The sequence below is a fragment of the Gallus gallus genome, chromosome 27, assembly GCF_016699485.2.
Source record: "Gallus gallus isolate bGalGal1 chromosome 27, bGalGal1.mat.broiler.GRCg7b, whole genome shotgun sequence".
NCBI lineage: Eukaryota > Metazoa > Chordata > Aves > Galliformes > Phasianidae > Gallus > Gallus gallus.
This window is the reverse complement of record NC_052558.1, coordinates 4,893,103-4,911,042: the sequence shown is the minus strand read 5'-3', so window position 1 is coordinate 4,911,042 and position 17,940 is coordinate 4,893,103. Positions and strand designations below refer to the sequence as shown.

The 17,940-nt window shown below is 58.5% G+C and overlaps 1 protein-coding gene across 5 annotated transcripts; it reads left to right on the top strand.

Annotated features, from left to right (window-relative positions):
- Window positions 1-556: 556 nt before the first annotated feature.
- STAT3 (signal transducer and activator of transcription 3) lies at window positions 557-15,980 on the top strand. Of its 5 annotated transcripts, none has more exons than NM_001398324.1 (24): window positions 557-659; window positions 6,013-6,159; window positions 6,638-6,782; window positions 6,922-7,020; window positions 7,338-7,433; window positions 7,529-7,610; window positions 8,043-8,137; window positions 8,345-8,496; window positions 8,932-9,090; window positions 9,214-9,306; window positions 10,017-10,076; window positions 10,327-10,356; window positions 10,493-10,586; window positions 10,671-10,718; window positions 10,984-11,067; window positions 11,431-11,529; window positions 11,644-11,779; window positions 11,985-12,037; window positions 12,126-12,220; window positions 12,520-12,659; window positions 13,030-13,242; window positions 13,469-13,511; window positions 13,802-13,914; window positions 14,012-15,980. In NM_001398324.1, exons 2-24 carry the CDS (start codon window positions 6,032-6,034, stop codon window positions 14,065-14,067), a joined length of 2,313 nt encoding a protein of 770 aa, NP_001385253.1. In that variant the 5' UTR covers window positions 557-659; window positions 6,013-6,031; the 3' UTR covers window positions 14,068-15,980. The 5 variants fall into 5 exon arrangements, with proteins under 5 accessions (NP_001385253.1, NP_001385252.1, XP_040509098.1 ...); NM_001398323.1 differs by having other exon boundaries at window positions 13,030-13,245; XM_040653164.2 differs by having other exon boundaries at window positions 557-909; window positions 13,030-13,245; window positions 14,012-15,972.
- The last annotated feature ends 1,960 nt before the right edge of the window (window positions 15,981-17,940 follow it).

The window sequence follows — 17,940 nt, the reverse complement described above, 5'->3', positions numbered from 1 at the left end:
AAATGGCCTTAAACCAACACAGGGTGGGTTTGGGTCAGAAAATCTTTACTCGGAGGGTCGCCGTGCCCATGCAGCTGTGGGCGCCCATCCTTGGGGGTGCCCAGGGCCGAGCCGGGTGGGATCCCGGGCAGCTGATCCACGGAAGACGTCCCTACAGCGCGGGCAGGGTGGGTGCCGGGCGCCGATCCCCATCGCTCCGTGCGGGGTCGCTGCTGCGCTCCGAGAGCGACGGGCGGGGCACGGCCCCTTTAAGAGGCGGTGGCGGCGGCGGGCCGCGCGCTAACGTCACAGCGCTGCCCGGAACTCAGCGGGTTTCCCGCACGGCCGTTCCCGGCAGTCGCCGCCTCTCCCCTCACCGCCCCCTGCCCAGCGCCGCCCTGCGGCGGGGAGGCGGCGCCATCCGGGAACAGCCGGCGCGGGGCAGCGCCCCCCAGCGGCGCCGTCGCGAGCCGTGACGCAGCCTCCGGACGGCCGCGCCGATTGGCCCTCACGGCCCGTCCCTCTGCAGGCGGAGGGAATGCCGCGCCGCCATTGGCTGCGCCCTGCGTGACGCGCCGGGCAGCGGCGCCGGGGGCTGCGGGTGCCGCAGTCGGGCAGCGTCCGGAGCGCGTTCGTCAGCGGCACCGGGAGCCGCCGCCCCGCCCCGCCCGGGACCGCCGGTGAGCGCACGGGGGAAACGTGGGGACGTGGGGCACGGAGCGCGAGGGGGCCGGGACTGGGAGGGACGGGGGGGAGCGGGGCCGGGCCGGGCCTCGGGGCGCGCTGGGCCTCAGCCCAGGGAGGTCCGTGGAGGCCCCGAGCTGCGCGCGGACGCCGGGTGCTCCGGGGCTGCCCTGCGGCCGGCGGTGCCGTGGGGGTCCTCCCGGAGCCCCCGCCCGTGGCTCCCCGCGCTCCCGGCCGTCGTTAGAGGTAACTCAGGAAACGCTCCGCTCCCGCAGCTGCAGGTGGTGTTGAGTCCCTGCCTCGGCTTCCAGGGAGCTCTGAGCGGATTCCTCCCAAACCTCCGGCCCCGCGCGGAGGGCGGCTCTGTGCCGGTGCTGCTCGGAACCCACGGCAGAGCCGTGCGCCGCGGGCCGGGCTGTGCTGAGGGTTCCCAAAGGGGCTCCGGGCCGCGGAGCTGCGGGTGCCCGGCGCTGGGCTGGGCGGTGTGCGGCCGCGTGCTGCTGCAGTGACCGACCCTGGCGGGGCGCCCCAAACCCGGGCTGTGCGCTGAAGCTGAAGGAACTCGTTGTGCTGCCACGGAGCTGTGAGCGCTGCGGCTGTACCCCTCTGTCTGTCACCGTGCAGTACTGTCCTGCCTGGCGCCTTTTCCCTGCGCACGGCTTTGGTTTGGTGCCTGACCCCACGGCCATGGAGCAGAGCCCTGTGGTGCCGATGTATGGGAGCTGCTGTGCCACACGCTGCCTGCCAGAGGGTACACGGAGGCCCTGGCTGTGTGATAAGGGCTCGGGCCCTGAAAGAGCCCTTCTACATCCGTGGGGCTGCTGCTTGGGCTGCACATTGGAGTAGCTGGCTGAGAGCGTTCTGTGCCCAGTCACTGCTGCAGGCAGTCTCTATAGGAGGCTGTTGTGCTCCCCAGCGATATGCCAGAGCTGTGGTGCTGTGGTGGCAGAGGGTTGGTGTTTGCACTGGGCACTGTCTGCCTCGGCCATTGCTGTGAGCATGCAGTGGGTGCAGCCAGAAGGCCCTGAGCTGCCATGGGAGCTGCTGGCTGCAGTGTGGTTTGCCTGGAGAGATCTGCGCTGTGGTTGTGAGGCTGCACGGAGCCTCCCCTGCCTGACATGATCACCTTGTTTTCCTTCCTCAAATCTCTCCATTACTTCTTCATTTTTCTATCTCCAGGGCTGTCTTTGAATGCACTCCAGAGAAGCAGAGCCAAGTTCTCTAAATAGTCACCTCCAAGTTCTTGTCTTTGTCCAGCACGGTTAGCTGCTTTCTTTTTCATCAGCCTGCTGCTGGCTGTGTGGGCCTGGGGGGGCCCTGAGCAGTGCCTCCACTCTGGGTGTTGGAGCAGCTGCGTTGTTCCTTTGAGAGTACAGCTGGGCAGATCACTGCCAGCGTCAGGAGCGTGCTGGGGGGGTTGCTGTTATCACAGCGGTGCTGTGGGCACCTGAGCCCCATCCAGATGGGTGCAGCATTCTCAGGGGGTCTCTGCGGTGTTTCCCCTCTGCTCACTCTTCCTTGGAAAATCGCTGCTGTTGGTGAAGCCCCTGGAAGCTGTGGCACAGGGAGATGCGCTCAGATACATCCCAGACACACAAAGGCTGTTCCCCTCGACGGCAGCGCTGCTCGGTGCGGCTGTTGGGTGTGTGGAGCTGCGGTGACGCTGCCCAGCTCAGGCTCTCGTGCTCTGCCCTTGCAGGGGAGGTAGAGGAAGATGAACTTTAACTCTGGGGCTGCTTTTAGCCGCTCTTCTCTGAGCTCTGCACAGCTTGTTTACCTCAGCGCTTGCGTCATGCCGCACTCAGCCCTGGTCACATCAGTTGCTCTTTGGCTCTGCTCCAGCAGTGAGAGAAGAGGTGAACCGCAGAGGCAGCAAGCAGTCAGAATTGGAAAGGTTCAGCCCTCAGGCTTTCAAACCTGCCCCGCAGCAGGATGGGCTGCAGAGGGATCTGCATCGGGTATTGGGCTGACAGTATGGAAGCTTTGCAGGTGGTCTGGGGGTCACAGAGCGTTGGGTACTGCTGGGAGGGGCGGGCAGTAGGAGGAAAATCCTCTCCTTCTGGCTGCTTCCTGACTCCTTGCTGCTCCCAGACATTCCCTGCCTTTCCACATCCTCCTGTGACTCTGATGGGTTGGCAGCCTCCGTCAGCTGCTGCAACAGAACTGTCCCGCTTGGCGAGAGCCCACATTGCAGCAGACTGGGTGCCGTTCACAGCCCTCTTCCTGTGGTGGCGTGGGGGGAATCTGTCAGGTCAGGAGCCTGTCGAGCTGAGGGCTGTAAAAACCCAGTGTGATGTTCTGCGTCTGTGCTGACATCCCTGCAGAAAAGGGCTGAAGGGACCTCATCGACTGGCAGGCAGTGAGCACAGCTCAGGGCAGCGGCCGTCCCACAGGCTGCTGCTTCGCTCCCACGCAGTGTTGAGTCCTCTGCAGTGCCTCTTAATGTACTCATGTGTTCTGCAGCCACTTCCTTCACTGCGTTGTGTGCCTGCGCTGTGAGGAGATGCCTGCGGTGGATGAGGCTGAGCGGCTCATGTTTTGCTTTGTGCAAGTTCTGTTTTTCAGGGATGAGTGTGACTGAGCACTCCGCAGGGCAGCTGCTCCCAGGGCTGCGCACAGGAAGGTGCGGCTGCCTCCTGTCCTGCACTGCGGCCGGCGGGGGCTCAGATTGCACCTTTTGGTGCTGTGCAGGTTTGGGTTCAAACACAGCCCAGTGAGACCCAGAGCAGGGCTTTGCCTATGGAAGGTTTGCGTGGATCGGGGAAGTGCGGGGCGGGAGCTCTGGATGTCTCTGGTTTGTGGATTCTCAGCTCTTGGCCGTGCATTTGTTGCTTCGTTCCCCCCTCACCCTCAGAGGCAGCACCTCCAGCTTCACACTGCTGGCAGCCTCTCTAGCACCCAGCTAAAAGCAGTGAGCGCCTGTGAGTGCTCCCTGTGCTGCTGCAGCCGGACAGGCAGCCATGAGGAGCTGAGCCCGCTGCAGAGCAGAGACCTTTGTGCTGTGCCTGGTGAGCAGCAAAGGGCCCAGCCTGTCCTGGTGCAAAAAAGAGAAGTCCTGGGGTCACACAGGTGTCAAACAGAGCTGGGTCTTCCCTCGAGTCTGACGGAGCGTCTGCCCCTTTCCAGGCTGCTGTTTCTCCTCCTTCCTTTCACCTATTGCTCTGTTAAAGCCAGGCTTTGTTCACGTGGTCTTCTCTAGAGATTGCACCAGAGGTTGTGGTTCAAGGTTAATGTCCTGTGGATGCTGCTGCTGTCATCTGGGCTGCGCAATGCCACGAAGCTCTAAAAAGCAGCTTAACTCCTTGTCAGGTGCCAATGTCTGTCGTCTCCCCACGTCTCACGGTGGGGCCGATTCTCCTTTTTCTCCTCTAAGAAAAACCATCCACAGAAATAGAGGAAGGGACCCAGGCAACAGACACCAGGAAAAGCAGCGTTCACTCGTGCTGGAAATGTCAAATGGCAGAAATCAGGGATGCCTTGAACTGCTGACAGCCTGGCTGTCCGTGCTGTGCAGCTGCTCTGGGGTTGGACCTGGAGCACCGAGCTGTGGCGGGGCAGCAGCAGTCGAGGCCCTGCTGGTCCTCTGCTCTGTGCTTTGCTTCCCTGTTCCCAACCCACCCTGGAGCCCGTGGGCTCTGCTCTGCTTTGCAGGAGGGGACTAAACGCAGCAGTCTCAAGGAGCGGTGCTGGCTGCCTCCCACCCGACCCCTGGGAGCTCAGGGCTGAGTGCTGCTCCCAGCCCCGCTGCCTCCACATCTCCCTCCCAGTCAGCACCCACTACCGCTGCCTTTGGGGCAGCTCTGGTGTCAGCCACGTGCCAGCCCTGCGCCGCCCGCTGACGTGTCTCTCGCTGGGGTTGTGTGCAAAAATCAAACCACTTTCTGGGGGAAGTGAGCCCGTGCTGAGGCTCAGTGGTGCTCTGTGCCTGTGCTTCCTGCACAGCTTGCTGTCCCCTCATTAGGCTGAGTTTGATTTCTATTGATGCGCGAGCTGCTCACTTGAAAATTGCTCCTTCCTCGTTTCTGTTGCTTCCTGGCAGTCTCCGCCTTCCGCGCTTACTGTAAGCTCTGCAGCTCCTTCCCTGCCCTGGGGAGCAGGCGCAGGGCTGACTGCAGGGCGTGTGGAAGGGACTGGCAGCAGATCAAAGCCCTGGCCCTGTTGCTGTGACCTGCATGCCCACGGCTCAGCCTCTTCCCCCCGGCACGAAGGTAGGAAAGCTTTGGGCAATGGTGACTCTCTAGGAGAAAGCTAAGCTGAAGCCAGGTGCTTGGGAAACGTTTTTTCCAATGAAACTGAAGCGAGGCTTTATTGCCTGCCTGTGTTTGTGGCCGTTCTGTGGGTTTGTAGGGCCTGAGAGCCTGCACAGGAATGGGAGAGGCCAGAGCTCAGCAGCCGGGCGCACTGCTCTGCTCTCAGATGTTTTGGATTAACTTTAAAAGGAGGATGAGTCAGGATCTGGGTGTTCCTCAGCTCCTAGCTGGGGCAGTGCAGTGGAACTTGCCCTGCTCTTGCGTGCGGGTAGATTTCCAGCCTGGGTGCACGCTGACCAATCTGCTGTCCACCGTGTTTGCTGCAGGGCTCCCGAGGGGAGGGCAGGCTCCTGTGCTGGGCTGGTGCCTGGGTGTGAACGCTGTGGTGTGAGCACTGCTTCTCGCTCCTGCCCTGCAAACATGCACAGACTCGTGCTCTTTAGTCCCTCACTGGAAGTGTGCTTTGGGTCTATGGTTCCACCTCCTATCAGCACAGGTGACAGTGATGACAGCAGTGCTGAGCTGGGAGCTGGCAGATGCTTGTTGTGGGAGGCTTTCTTCCCTGCAGCTTGGCTGGGAGCTGGAGATCAGCGTCATCCCAGGGCTCATGGCAGACTGCAGGGGGCTGGGTCCTGCCAAGTGAGGGCTGTGCTGCTGGTGACCGGTGTGTCCCAGCAGGCAATGGTGGCTGTGAGCAGAGTGAGCCCTGCCAGTGTCAGAGCTCAGCTGGTGGGGTAAGCAGAAAACCTTTCTGGTGCTCAAAATGGAGGGTAGTGCATCTCCCAAAGCAAGCGGCTGTATTGCACTGTGTTCTTTGCTGAGACAGATCCACATCTTCCCACCTCTGGGTCATTAATTCTGGAGAATTGGAGTTGGCTGTTGGAGCTTTGCTGTGTGCTGAGTATCGGGGTGAGGGCAGGCAAGCAGCCCTCTTGCTGCTGGGTCAGTGCAGAGCTCAGCCCCGTGGGCACAGCTCAGCGTGCTGCTGCCTTGTAGCCCTTCCCTGTTTCCCTTCTCAGGGTCTGAACCCAGCCATGGGCTGTGCAGGAGGGCTGCCTGCAGGTTCAGGGGCATGGTGCTGACCTGCCTGTCCCCACAGGGTTCCGGAGCTGGCCAGGATGGCGCAGTGGAACCAACTGCAGCAGCTCGACACGCGGTACCTGGAGCAGCTCCACCAGCTTTACAGCGACAGCTTCCCCATGGAGCTGCGGCAGTTCCTGGCCCCGTGGATTGAGAGCCAGGACTGGTAAGGCACTGCCAAGCTCTGCCAAATGGACCGTGTTTGGGACACCCAGGTGGGGGTAGTTGCAGATGCCAGGCAGCTCTAGAGGGACTCTGCCAGCTTCTCTGGGTGCTGGGGCCAGCCTTCCTCCTCGAGATGCATGCAGTGTGAGATGGAGTGGGAGTCTGTGTGCTTGGTGTCAGACCTCAGACTAGGAGAAAGGGGAAATCCACAGCAGAGGTGTCAGGGTTTACGTCGACCTCTGTTCTAAACAAGGTTAAAATTGAGGTGCTCATGCATGCTGTCTTCCAGCTTCTGAAACACCTCTGTTTACCTGCCCTTGTGGTAGCAAGGCCTGCTGTGGCTGCATCCTGGTGTAGGTTGGGCAGTCACCGGGATGCTGGGCTGTGTGTGGGGCAGTGGATGTGCATGGAGCTGCCCTTCCTGCAGCGCCGTGCCTTCCCTGGGCTGGGCATAAGGACTCTGCCCTCTCCTTGTGCAGGGCATACGCTGCCAACAAGGAGTCGCATGCCACGCTGGTGTTCCACAACCTGCTGGGGGAGATCGACCAGCAGTACAGCCGCTTCCTGCAGGAATCCAATGTCTTGTACCAGCACAACCTGCGGCGCATCAAGCAGTTCCTGCAGGTGAGGTGGGAGGCAACCGTTCTGTTACTGAAGTGCAGTGGCCTCCTTGTCATGGCTCACAGACCACAGCCCTACAGCGTGCAGAGATCCCAGCAGTTACAGTTTGAAGGCTAACCTTGAGGCCTTCAATGTTTTACAGAGCAGATATTTGGAGAAGCCGATGGAAATAGCCCGCATTGTGGCTCGCTGCCTGTGGGAAGAGTCACGGCTCCTCCAGACAGCTGCCACTGCAGCCCAGGTAAGTGGCTCAGCTGTCCCTCTGCCCACCCAGCAGGTCTGCGCATTACTGTGTGCTGTCAGGAAGCTCTGGTCTGAAGCTTCTTGCATGTTTCTTTCAGCAGTGGTAGTTCAGAGGGGTGGTCAAACTGTAGTGAAGGGCAGCTGACCCTCAGCTCTCTAGGATGCAGCAGTGCTCTGTGCTGAGGTTTTTTTTTTGTTTTGTTTTTGTTTTGTTTAGTAAAGGGTTTAAGACTTTATGCAGAACCTCCTGAGGCTGGGAAGGGACTGTCCCTGAGTCGCAGCCCTGTTCTAATGCCCTCCTTGTCCCTTCTACAGCAAGGGGGACAGGCGACACATCCAACAGCAGCTGTAGTGACAGAAAAGCAGCAGATGCTGGAACAGCATCTGCAGGATGTAAGGAAGAGAGTGCAGGTAAGTGTACTGCCTAGGCACCTTCTTTCCCTGGTACTTGTAGGAGCACTGTGGTGATGTAGTGCTTTGAACAAATCCCATCTCTTGCCTTGCAGGATCTGGAGCAGAAGATGAAAGTGGTGGAGAATCTCCAGGATGACTTTGATTTTAACTACAAGACTTTGAAAAGCCAAGGAGGTAATAAAGTTCATTAACATCTGGCAAGCCAAAGTGTGTTCCTGCAAGGAAACATGCTGGAGGGCGTGTTCCAGCCTTCCCAGTGCCTCCTCTCCAAGCTTGAGGGGTGGGTTAGTCTTAGGGCATTTGCATGGCAATTGCAGAAAGTGACAGAAACAAAAAAGAAGCTGACAGGGCCTGCAGGGGAGCCTCAGAGCTTTGCCTGTGAAAGGAGAATGGCAAGTGAAGGCGATAATGCTGCTGTGTGTGCAGAAATGGCAGCAAGGTGCTTGGAGGCAGTGCTGGCAGAGGTTGTGTGAGATCACTGCTCCACTATTGATGGCTTTCTAGAATGTCTGCTCATTTGTAGTCAGCTTTGCAGTCTTCAGTGTGATGGTTGGGAGGGTAGGTGGAGTACATTTGTTTGGCTGAAGACTTGTCCTCTTTGCACAGACATGCAGGATCTGAATGGAAACAATCAGTCAGTGACACGTCAGAAAATGCAGCAGTTGGAACAGATGCTCACAGCACTGGACCAGATGCGAAGGGTATGTCATGCTACTGGCCTTCCAGATCACTCCGGGGTATAGGTGTGCTCTTATTCTGGGATATGGATTTGATAGTCAGGCACATGTAGAATTATGAGAGTAGCACTGGCAGTACAGTAATGGGCAGCCCCATTTCTTGTGAACATGAAACTGAGGGGTCTTCTGAGGGAGTCAGAATGCTGAAGGTCCTGCTTTCTGGTTTTGCAGGGTATTGTGAGTGAGCTGGCAGGACTGCTGTCAGCCATGGAGTATGTGCAGAAGATGTTGGCAGATGAGGAGTTGGCAGACTGGAAGAGACGGCAACAAATTGCCTGCATTGGTGGCCCACCAAATATCTGCTTAGACCGGCTTGAGAACTGGTAAGATTGCATCGGTCCCTGGAGAGGCAGCAATCAAACACCTGCACCAAAAACGAGCTCTCTGCCTTGCAAAATGGCCACTGATGCCTGCAGGTGTAATTGTAATCTGATAGCCACACTTATGCTTGATAGTGGACAATAATGCTGGATTCATTAGCTCCAGGTTCGTGAGGTTGTAAGGCTGGTGGTTTGCATGGCTGTTCCTGAGCCCTTGGTTGTTATGACTGCAGAACTTTGGTTCATGCAGGTTTCTTTCATAGTGTGTGGCCTAGAAAAATGCACTGAGCTGGGAACTATGGACATGTTCTGTTCTCTGCTGGTTTAGTACAGCGATTGTCTTCTCTTGCAGAAGTGAGGGGAGGAGGAGGGCTCTGTGGGCTGGGACTGTGCAGGACTTGGCAGCCGGAGCTAACGCTGGTTATTCCTGCTCCCTAGGATAACCTCTCTTGCCGAATCACAACTACAGACTCGGCAGCAGATCAAGAAGCTGGAGGAGCTGCAGCAGAAGGTGTCCTACAAGGGTGACCCAATTGTCCAACACCGGCCCATGCTGGAGGAGCGGATCGTGGAGCTGTTCAGGAACCTGATGAAAAGGTGCCGAGGGCTCGGAGGGAGCTGTGGACTGTTCCTTGGTTACAGGCAGTGCATGAGGGGCTGAGCACTGCGTGCTGGGTTGGGGCTGAGGTATGACTGCATTTCTTTTGTCTTCTCCTACAGTGCTTTCGTGGTGGAGAGGCAGCCCTGCATGCCCATGCATCCTGACCGGCCTCTGGTCATCAAAACCGGCGTGCAGTTCACCACCAAAGTCAGGTGGGTTGCTGGCCCCTGCGATTCTGCTGTGCAGGGAAGGAAGCTATGCAGGGTGAATGCAGCATCTGTCTCCAAGGAGGCATTGGTTCAGATGCAGCCTTCAGTTTGTCCAGGGAGTGCTGGGAGGGAATGGCTCCCTGCAGGCTGGCCCTGCTGGAGTGCAGCCTGGGTGACTCAGTGCAGGGATGGTGATTGTTGGCTGGGGCTCTATTGTATTCCTGGAGACAGCTGGGGTTCTGGTAAATCCCACTGTGGGGGCAGGCGACAGGAAGTGTCAGCATGTCTGCCAGAGGCCTGTCTTCTGGCCCATGTCCTTCACCAGCTTCTGCAGAAATCTGCTGCTCTGACACAAGGCTCTGCCTACAGCTTCATTACCATCTCACAGCTGTGCCCCACTTGCCTCCTTAGCAGAAGAAATGCAGATGGTTCAGAGCAGTCTGCCTGGAGTGGGCAGTCAGTGGCCAAAACAAACTCTCCTTATAGGGCTTGGGGGAACCATAGGTTCACAGCAGTGTGCCGCATGTCAGAGGAGTTGGGTTGTGCTGTGTCCTGGTGGGCTTTGTGGTGTGCATGATGCTGCCTGCTGTGGGATGTGTGCAGCACTGCTGTGCATCCAACTCTTCTGTGATGTGTGCTGGGTGCTGTGTTTATCTCAAGTTGTTCACGTTTGTGATGCTGCTGCTGACAGTCTGTCTGCTGACTCTTTTCAGATTGTTGGTGAAGTTTCCAGAGCTGAACTATCAGCTGAAAATCAAAGTCTGCATTGACAAGTGAGTCCTGTGCTGATCCTGGAGGTGCTAGGTGTGGTTACTGCAGTCAGACTTGCTCCTGCTGCCCCTGAGCGGGACTGCATCCCTGCACTGAGAGCCAGTGTGACCTTAAAGGAGAGAGTATAGGGTGGTGGTGGGTCCCCGGGACTCATTCATAGGTTGGAGGGCCTTGTGGGACTTGATGCTGTAGTGCAGCAAACCCCACTCACACAGCCATGGCTGTGACTGTTTTTTCTCTTCCCTTTCCTAGGGACTCTGGTGATGTTGCAGCACTTCGGGGGTAAGTGCAATGGTTTCTTTTTTTCTTTCCTTTTTTTTTTTTTTTTCTTTCACTTCTGCTTTTAATGTTGGCAAATGGTCTCTCAGAGTAAATGTGTAGTAGAACATCAGCCATGCTGCATCTTTACTCTTTTTAGGTCCCGGAAGTTTAACATCCTGGGGACAAACACCAAGGTCATGAACATGGAGGAGTCAAACAACGGCAGCCTTTCAGCAGAGTTCAAGCACCTGGTAGGTACCTCGAGGCCTCAGACTGCTCCTCCCAGGGCAGTGTGACATCGTGGTGTTGCTTTAGCATGTTCCTTCCCTTTGCAGACACTGCGGGAACAGCGGTGCGGTAATGGAGGCAGAGCCAACTGTGATGTAAGTGCTGGGGAGGGGACCCTGGCTGGGAGAGCCCTTTACTGGCAGCTGTACTCAGGGCAGCCATAGCAGTCTGGGTGTCCCGTTCCCCACCAGGCAGCTGAGCCACAGGGGGAAGCAGGAATTGCTCTCACAGGGGTGGCCACAGCACCCGCTGACGCATGGCAGCTGCCAGCTCAGCTCTCCCTGCTCAGACCTAAGAGTGCTGCATCAAGCTGAGGGCACATGTCTGCTGTGGGCTCACGGTGTTCTGTTTCACCCCCAGGCCTCACTGATTGTGACTGAGGAGCTGCATCTCATCACCTTTGAGACTGAGGTGTACCACCAGGGGCTGAAGATCGATCTGGAGGTGAGCTGGGGGTTAGCTGCTGTGCTGCTGTGGGCTGTGTCTTGCTGCAGAGGAGCAGCTCTGGGAGGCAGATCTGCTGTGCGTGTCTCTGCTCTGTGCTGGATATGTCTGCCCTTCTAGGCTGGGGAGCTCACTGAGGAGGGAGCATGAAGCTCAGGCTGTGGGTTGCAGTGGAGTGAGCTGCAGGGTGGAGGAGGCTTTGACTAGAGGTGATATCAGCCACTTCTGTATGGCTGCACCCTTCCTAGGGACTTCATGGCACAGAGAATGGAGCGGGAGACCCTTGCTAGGGGCTGCTGTCCTGTGGGGCAGTGTAGGGTTTGATGACAAGTCTCAGACTTCAGTCGTGTCCTATCTTTGCAGACCCACTCACTGCCTGTGGTTGTCATCTCGAACATCTGCCAGATGCCTAATGCCTGGGCATCCATCCTGTGGTACAACATGCTGACCAACAACCCCAAGGTAGGGGCTGGCAGAGAGGCTGAGGAACTGCTCAGGCCTATTGGGGCTGGAACAGGACCTGGCCCTGTTTCTGTCCCTTTTTTTCTGCTCAGGGCTGCGTTCTCTCTTGTACAGAACGTGAACTTCTTCACCAAGCCACCCATTGGGACGTGGGACCAGGTGGCAGAGGTGCTGAGCTGGCAGTTCTCCTCTACCACAAAGCGTGGTCTCAGCATTGAGCAGCTGACAACCCTGGCAGAAAAACTTTTAGGTAACCCAGCATTGGTGTCCTGTCTACCCCTGCCGCCCCTAAATGCAATGCCGTAGTGAGATTGCAGTATTTGGGAAGGAAGCTGTCATTTTTTAGTGGCTTGATTTTTTTTTTTTTTTTTTTTCTTCCCTCCAAACACCACAAATGTGTGGTTCCTTTGGAGGATCAGTCACATCCGTGTGTTGACAGTCCTGTTCTCTGTCAGGGCCAGGTGTGAACTACTCGGGCTGTCAGATCACCTGGGCCAAGTTCTGCAAGGTACAATTCCCTCTCTTCCCCCGAGTGCCTCCCCTTGGCTGTTCTCCACTCCTAGCTGTATTCACCGCCCCTCTGCTCTCTTCCTCAGGAGAACATGGCAGGCAAAGGCTTCTCTTTCTGGGTCTGGCTGGACAATATCATTGACTTGGTGAAAAAATACATCCTGGCTCTGTGGAATGAAGGGTGAGTCTCAGCTACTGTCAATCTGACCCGTGGTTGGGGACTTATGAGTCCTGTCCTCATGGGGGCAGTCCCTTGTCCCACGTGCAGCTGAGCTCTCCTGGAATGCTTTTTCTGTCCAGGCCCCGTTGGTTCAGAGTGAAAACACTTGGGACTCCCCAGACAATCCCCAAAACATTGGTGGCTCTGCGGTGGCCAGCCCAGGCCCTGCTGCTGCCTGTCAGTGTACAGAGAACTGGCAGAATTAATGCTCTGGAATACCTGCCCTCATGTCCTGACCCAGCCTTGCTCCCTGCACCTAGGTACATCATGGGGTTCATCAGCAAGGAGCGGGAGCGAGCCATCCTGAGCACCAAGCCCCCAGGAACCTTCCTCCTGCGCTTCAGCGAGAGCAGCAAGGAGGGTGGCATCACCTTCACGTGGGTGGAGAAGGACATCAGTGGTACGTTGCTCTCCTCCGCTGCCCTGGGTGTGCTGTTTTGCTCAGCCAGTATTCCTGGCTCCCAGTTGGGGTTTGGACCATGGCTTCATCCCCCTTACGAGACATTTGTGCTCGTCATGATGGCTCCTGTCCCCAGTTAAGTCTTTGAGCCTGGGCACCTTTTGCTGGTCCCTGCGTCCTGAGTGCCCCCACCCATGTGCACTGAAGCAGGTCTGTCCTGCTCTGTGCTCTGTTGGGTGCCTTGTGAGGTTGAGCACAACCCCAGGTGACTCTGACCCTCTGTGCCACCCCTGGGGAGCTTGAGAAAAGTCCCTGCCTTTGCCCTAGGACTGCAGGTGTCCTGGCCTGTGTCTAAAGTCTTCTCATACAGGAAAGACTCAGATCCAGTCTGTGGAACCTTACACCAAACAGCAGCTGAACAGCATGTCGTTTGCGGAAATCATCATGGGCTACAAAATCATGGATGCCACCAACATTCTGGTGTCTCCCCTGGTGTACCTGTACCCAGACATCCCAAAAGAGGAGGCATTTGGGAAGTACTGCCGCTCTGAGAGCCAGGAACACTCAGAAGCTACTGACTCAGGTAGTCGTTGATTTTCTGCGTCCCAGCACAGCTCCTGCCTGTGGAATGGCTGCAGGGACAGCACTCTGGTGGAAAACTGCATCCGTCAGGGGATCGCATGTTGGTCATAGCATGGCCTGGGGACCCTGTGGATGTGGGCAGTGCACAAGGGCTGTCTGCAGGGCTGTGAGGAGGGGAGCAGGGTTCCTCCTCCTGCAGCTGGTCACCAAGCTGCTCTCTCATTCAGGTGCTGCTCCGTATCTGAAGACAAAGTTCATCTGTGTCACCCCGTAAGTGTTTCTGGAGGTATCTGTAAGCTCAGGGGAACGTTCACATGCTCAGCCTTGCCACAACTGCTTTGTCTGGGTGCCATGAGGCTCCTCGTCTGCACAAGGGGGGACTGCAGTGGAGCTGAGCCAGGTGGCAGTGTGCTGCCCACACTGCTGGGCTGCTCTCCCCTCCAGGGCCCCTTTGCCTTCCAGAGAGCTCCCGGCTGCCTGCACTGTGCCCTGGGGCCCGCTGGAGGGGCAGGAGGTGTCCGCTCTGGCCCGGCTCTGATGCTTTTCCCTCCTTCTGACAGCACCTCCTTCAGCAATACCATTGACCTGCCCATGTCCCCGCGCACCCTTGACTCACTCATGCAGTTTGGCAACAGTAGCGAGGGAGCAGAGGCCAATGCAGGAGGCCAGTTCGGTGAGTCTGGTGGGACCCAGCGCCCAAGGGTGTCCTGGTGATAGCAGGACCACGGGCAGGGTGCAGCCCCTGTAACTCCTGCCTGCGTTTCGCGCAGAGTCGCTGACCTTCGACATGGAGCTGACCCAGGAGTGTGCTTCCTCACCAATGTGACACGCTGTGCTGGCGCCTGCAGGACCTGCACGGCTCCGAATCATTCTTGGTCACATTTGCTCTGGGCCTTTTCTCGGGAGGAGCTGGGGGCTGTGATCCTTGCCACTGATTCCTTGTTTTACCCAAGCGAACAGACGCCTCACTGCTGTGGTGCTGTTTGCCTCTTTGGGGGAAAGGGGTTGAACCTTTTTCTATTTCCTTCCATAACAGATTTTTTATTATTGTTTTGCTCATTCAAGTGCCTATTAGCCTCCGATTGCAGCCTCAGTTTTTACAAATGCTTCTGCAGCCCCTGCCCTGCTGCCTGCTGTTGAAAGCTGCTTTCTTGACTGCCAGTGTCTGGAAGCCCACGGTCCCGTGAGCCTGGAGCCGAGAGGGCAGCAGCCAGACCCAGTCTCCCTGCGGGTGATCTGCTGTGCTGTGCAGCAGCTGCCCAGCAGCCCTCAGAACCTGCAGAGGGATCTCAGCTCTGTTTTCCCTTCGCCCCACCTGTGGCCCACAGGGACAGTGAGTGGCTCTGTGCTGCAGGGTGGAAGAGCCCAGGGGTGATGTGGAGGGCTTTACTGTGCTCTACCAGGAGCAGGGAGTTTCAGGGCTTACTGCTGCCTTCCTGCTGTGGGCAGAGACAGGGCTGGATCCAGCAGCCCTGGGCACCACTGCTTTCCCTATTCTAGTGCTCTGGGGAAGGGCAGGGAGGTGTCCTGGCAGCAGTGTGTGCGTGTGAGCACACGTCTGCATCTCGGGTCCTTTTTAGGACCAGGAGGCCGTTCCTGACCCGGGATGGCGCCTTGGCCAGACTTGTGACAGGAGTACAACTGCACTCCCCTGTGCAGTGAGACCTTTCAGACGAGGGGAGCAGGGGCTGCTGCTGTCCAGTATGCCCTGCAGTGGGTGACTGGGCTCTCTGGTACAGCACATGATGTCCCAGGCAGTGGGTTTGCAGCTTCTCAGGGGCTTTGTGTGGCACTTTATTGGAGGTTGGCTGTCACTGTTAAGTTAGGAGGTGGCAAGAGTTGAAGGAAGAAGGGTGGACAAAGGAAGAGGAATCTGCTGGGGGGCAGCAGCAGCCATGGGTGTGTTGGTGCTGCAGGCGGCAGGCTCCTTGCTCTGGAGGTCAGGGAGGGCTGGGAGCTGTGCTGACTGATGGCTGTTCTGTACTTACCCAAGTGTAGGGAACCCTCCCCTCCTTTCCGGGTATGGGCTTTGGTTCCATCCCTGAGCGGAAATGGAAGGGGGCCGCAGTGTGAGGGTCGTGTTCTTCCCCAGCGCAGCAGGATGCCCCATGCAGTAAGGTGGGGGCATGGGGCAGCACAAGGCAGGGCTGTGGGACCCAGCAGCTGTGGGTAACACCAGCAGAGAAACTTCTGGGCACCAGCACAGGGCTGTAATGGTGTTGGTGCTCTGGCTGGAGATGCTGTGTTGTCTGTACCCATGGCAGTGCTGTGGTGCAGGGGGACCCCGTCCAGCATCTTCAGTGCATGGCTCCAGCTTTTCTACCCAGAAACGACACTGGGATGCACAGACGGCCCTCCTGCACCTGTGGGCTGCATTGCTCCAGGTCCATCAGCTGTGCAGGGAGCCGGGGCAGCACCAAAGGCAGCATCCCCCTGTGCCCCCTCACTGGGGGGAGGGGACTGCAGCCCCTGGGCAGCACCGGGCACGGTGTGAGGGCAGGACAGGGGTCTGGGGGCTGCCCACGGGCACAGGACAGCGGCCCCCTGCAGTCGGTAGATGCTCAGAGGGAGCAAGGCCTGTTGCTTGTCCCCGTGCTGCCGTGTCACTGCCTCCAGCTGCCGTCGGCGGAGCCCCTGGGCCACATTCAATACTGTAAAAATTTTATTTTTTTGTATATTTTATTGCTGTATCTACAGGCTTCGACTTTCTCCAAATAAAGGCTCTGAAGCAGCCCTGTCTCCCGTGCATCCCCTCATCTCTGGGATCCGACCCCTCAGCGCCGCGGTTTGCGGTGTGCGTGGGCAGCGGGGAGCGCGGGGTCCCGGCGAGCGCCAACGCGGGGCAAAGGCAGCGCCCGGCTCCGCTCTGCTTGCGTCAAGGAAACCTCGGGTGCCGGCGTGGGAGGCCGCTGACGGGGACCCTCTGGGGCGCGCGTTGGGGCCGGGGTGATGGCAGGCAGCGTGGGGCTCCGGCTGGGTGGGTGCTGCGCTCCGAGGTGGGGGGGGGGGGGGGGGGGGGGGGGGGGGTCGGGGCAGAGGGGGCGTCTCCCCTTGTGCTTCTTTGTGTCCGCAGGGCTGGCTGCGGGGGCGGCTGCCTCGGGGCTGTGCGGGGCTACGGCTGCAGCGTGGGCCTGCCCTGCCCTCTCGTGGGGATGTGCTGGAGCCGGCAGCGACTGCCGCGGCACCAAATGCTGTGCGGGCTGCAGCCCGAGCTCAGCCCCAGCACAGCATCGTTGCAGCTCCCCAGGCTTTGCAGGAGCGGGATGGGGAGACACCCAGCAGTACTGGAGCCCGCTCTGGGCCCAGGGTGCTGAGCCTGCCTGCAGCCCCCTGCTGTCACCTCTGAGCCCTGCTTGGGGTTCTGCTTGGACCTTTATGACCCGGTGTGGGGGAGCAGCTGCCCCCTCATCAGCCCTATCTCTGTTCCAACATGGGGTCCAGGCTGTGGGACCAGGGCGAGAGACCTGGGATGGTGGTACCTCCACCTCTGTGCCAGGAGCAGACAGACAATAACAGATGCACTGGCACTTGTATTCCCACCACCTGCAGCCCTTGGTGAAGCAGAGAGGTGGATGCAGCAACAGAATGAATGCGGAGTTTGGTCTCAGGCGAGGCCCAGAGGCAGAGATTATTGCTCCGTGAGGATTAGCAGGGGATTTTTCATGCAGGTCATGCTCAGTAAATCCCCCAATCCCCTCTGGGCTCCTTCAAGACGCTGGAGATGCCCTTATTGCCTGTGTGCTCCCTGCTCTGCTCTGCTCTGCTCTTGGCTCAGTGCTGAGGCGGGCGCTGCTCCCTGAGGACCCCCACCCATACTTCACTGTGCAGCTCTGGGGTCTGGTGGGATGGAGCCCCAAATTCCACCCTGAGGCTCGTGCAGCCCCCCTGGCCCCTGCCCTGCTCCTTCCCCAATGGTTCCCAGCTGCAGGACGGGGTGGAAAACCCCAGAAGAAGGATTTTTCTCACTGATATGCAAACCCTGAGGTTGCCACAACCGTTGGGTGTCAGGAACACGCCGTCCCTTCCCGCACTCCTGTAGATAAGTGCTTTCTTATCTCCATGTGCCCACATGCCCTGCTGCATCCCTGCCTGAACCTGCTCTGTGCTTGTTTAGCCGGAGGGCCCGGTCCCTTGAGTAACTTGGGTTAATTGGCCGTCGATCTGATCTCAATTGTTGCTATTGTGAATGCTCCAGTTGGCAGCACAGTCGGCTGCTCTGCAGCAGAAGGCATCTGCTGAGGCTGCGTGCTCCGGCCTCGGTGGGCACACTGCATGGTGTGCAATGCTGCTGCATGGGACTGCATCTGAGGAAGGTTGCAGGAAAGGCGCTTCTGTCAACACAGAGCAACCACGCAGTGTGAGGTCTGGCAGGGCTTGCTGCAGCCCAGGGTTTGGATTTGCGGGGCACCCAGAACACCCCAACTTGGAGAGGGCTTTTCTCCCCTTGGTGTCTGCCAGGTCCCCAGCGCTATCCCGGTGACGATGTCCTCATCTCGCTGCCCCATGGAGCACTGGGGGGGGGATGTGGGGCGTGGGGTTGTTTGCGGCTCAGAAAGGAGGTCGCTCCCCTCCAGCCCCTGGCCCCACAGCAGGGAGGGAGCAGGGATGGTGTCTGGGTCAAACATGCGGCCGGATTAGGGGCTTCCAAATGCGGATAAGCTGCTTGGGATGCAGACGCTCGCGTGACAGGGTTGGGGCG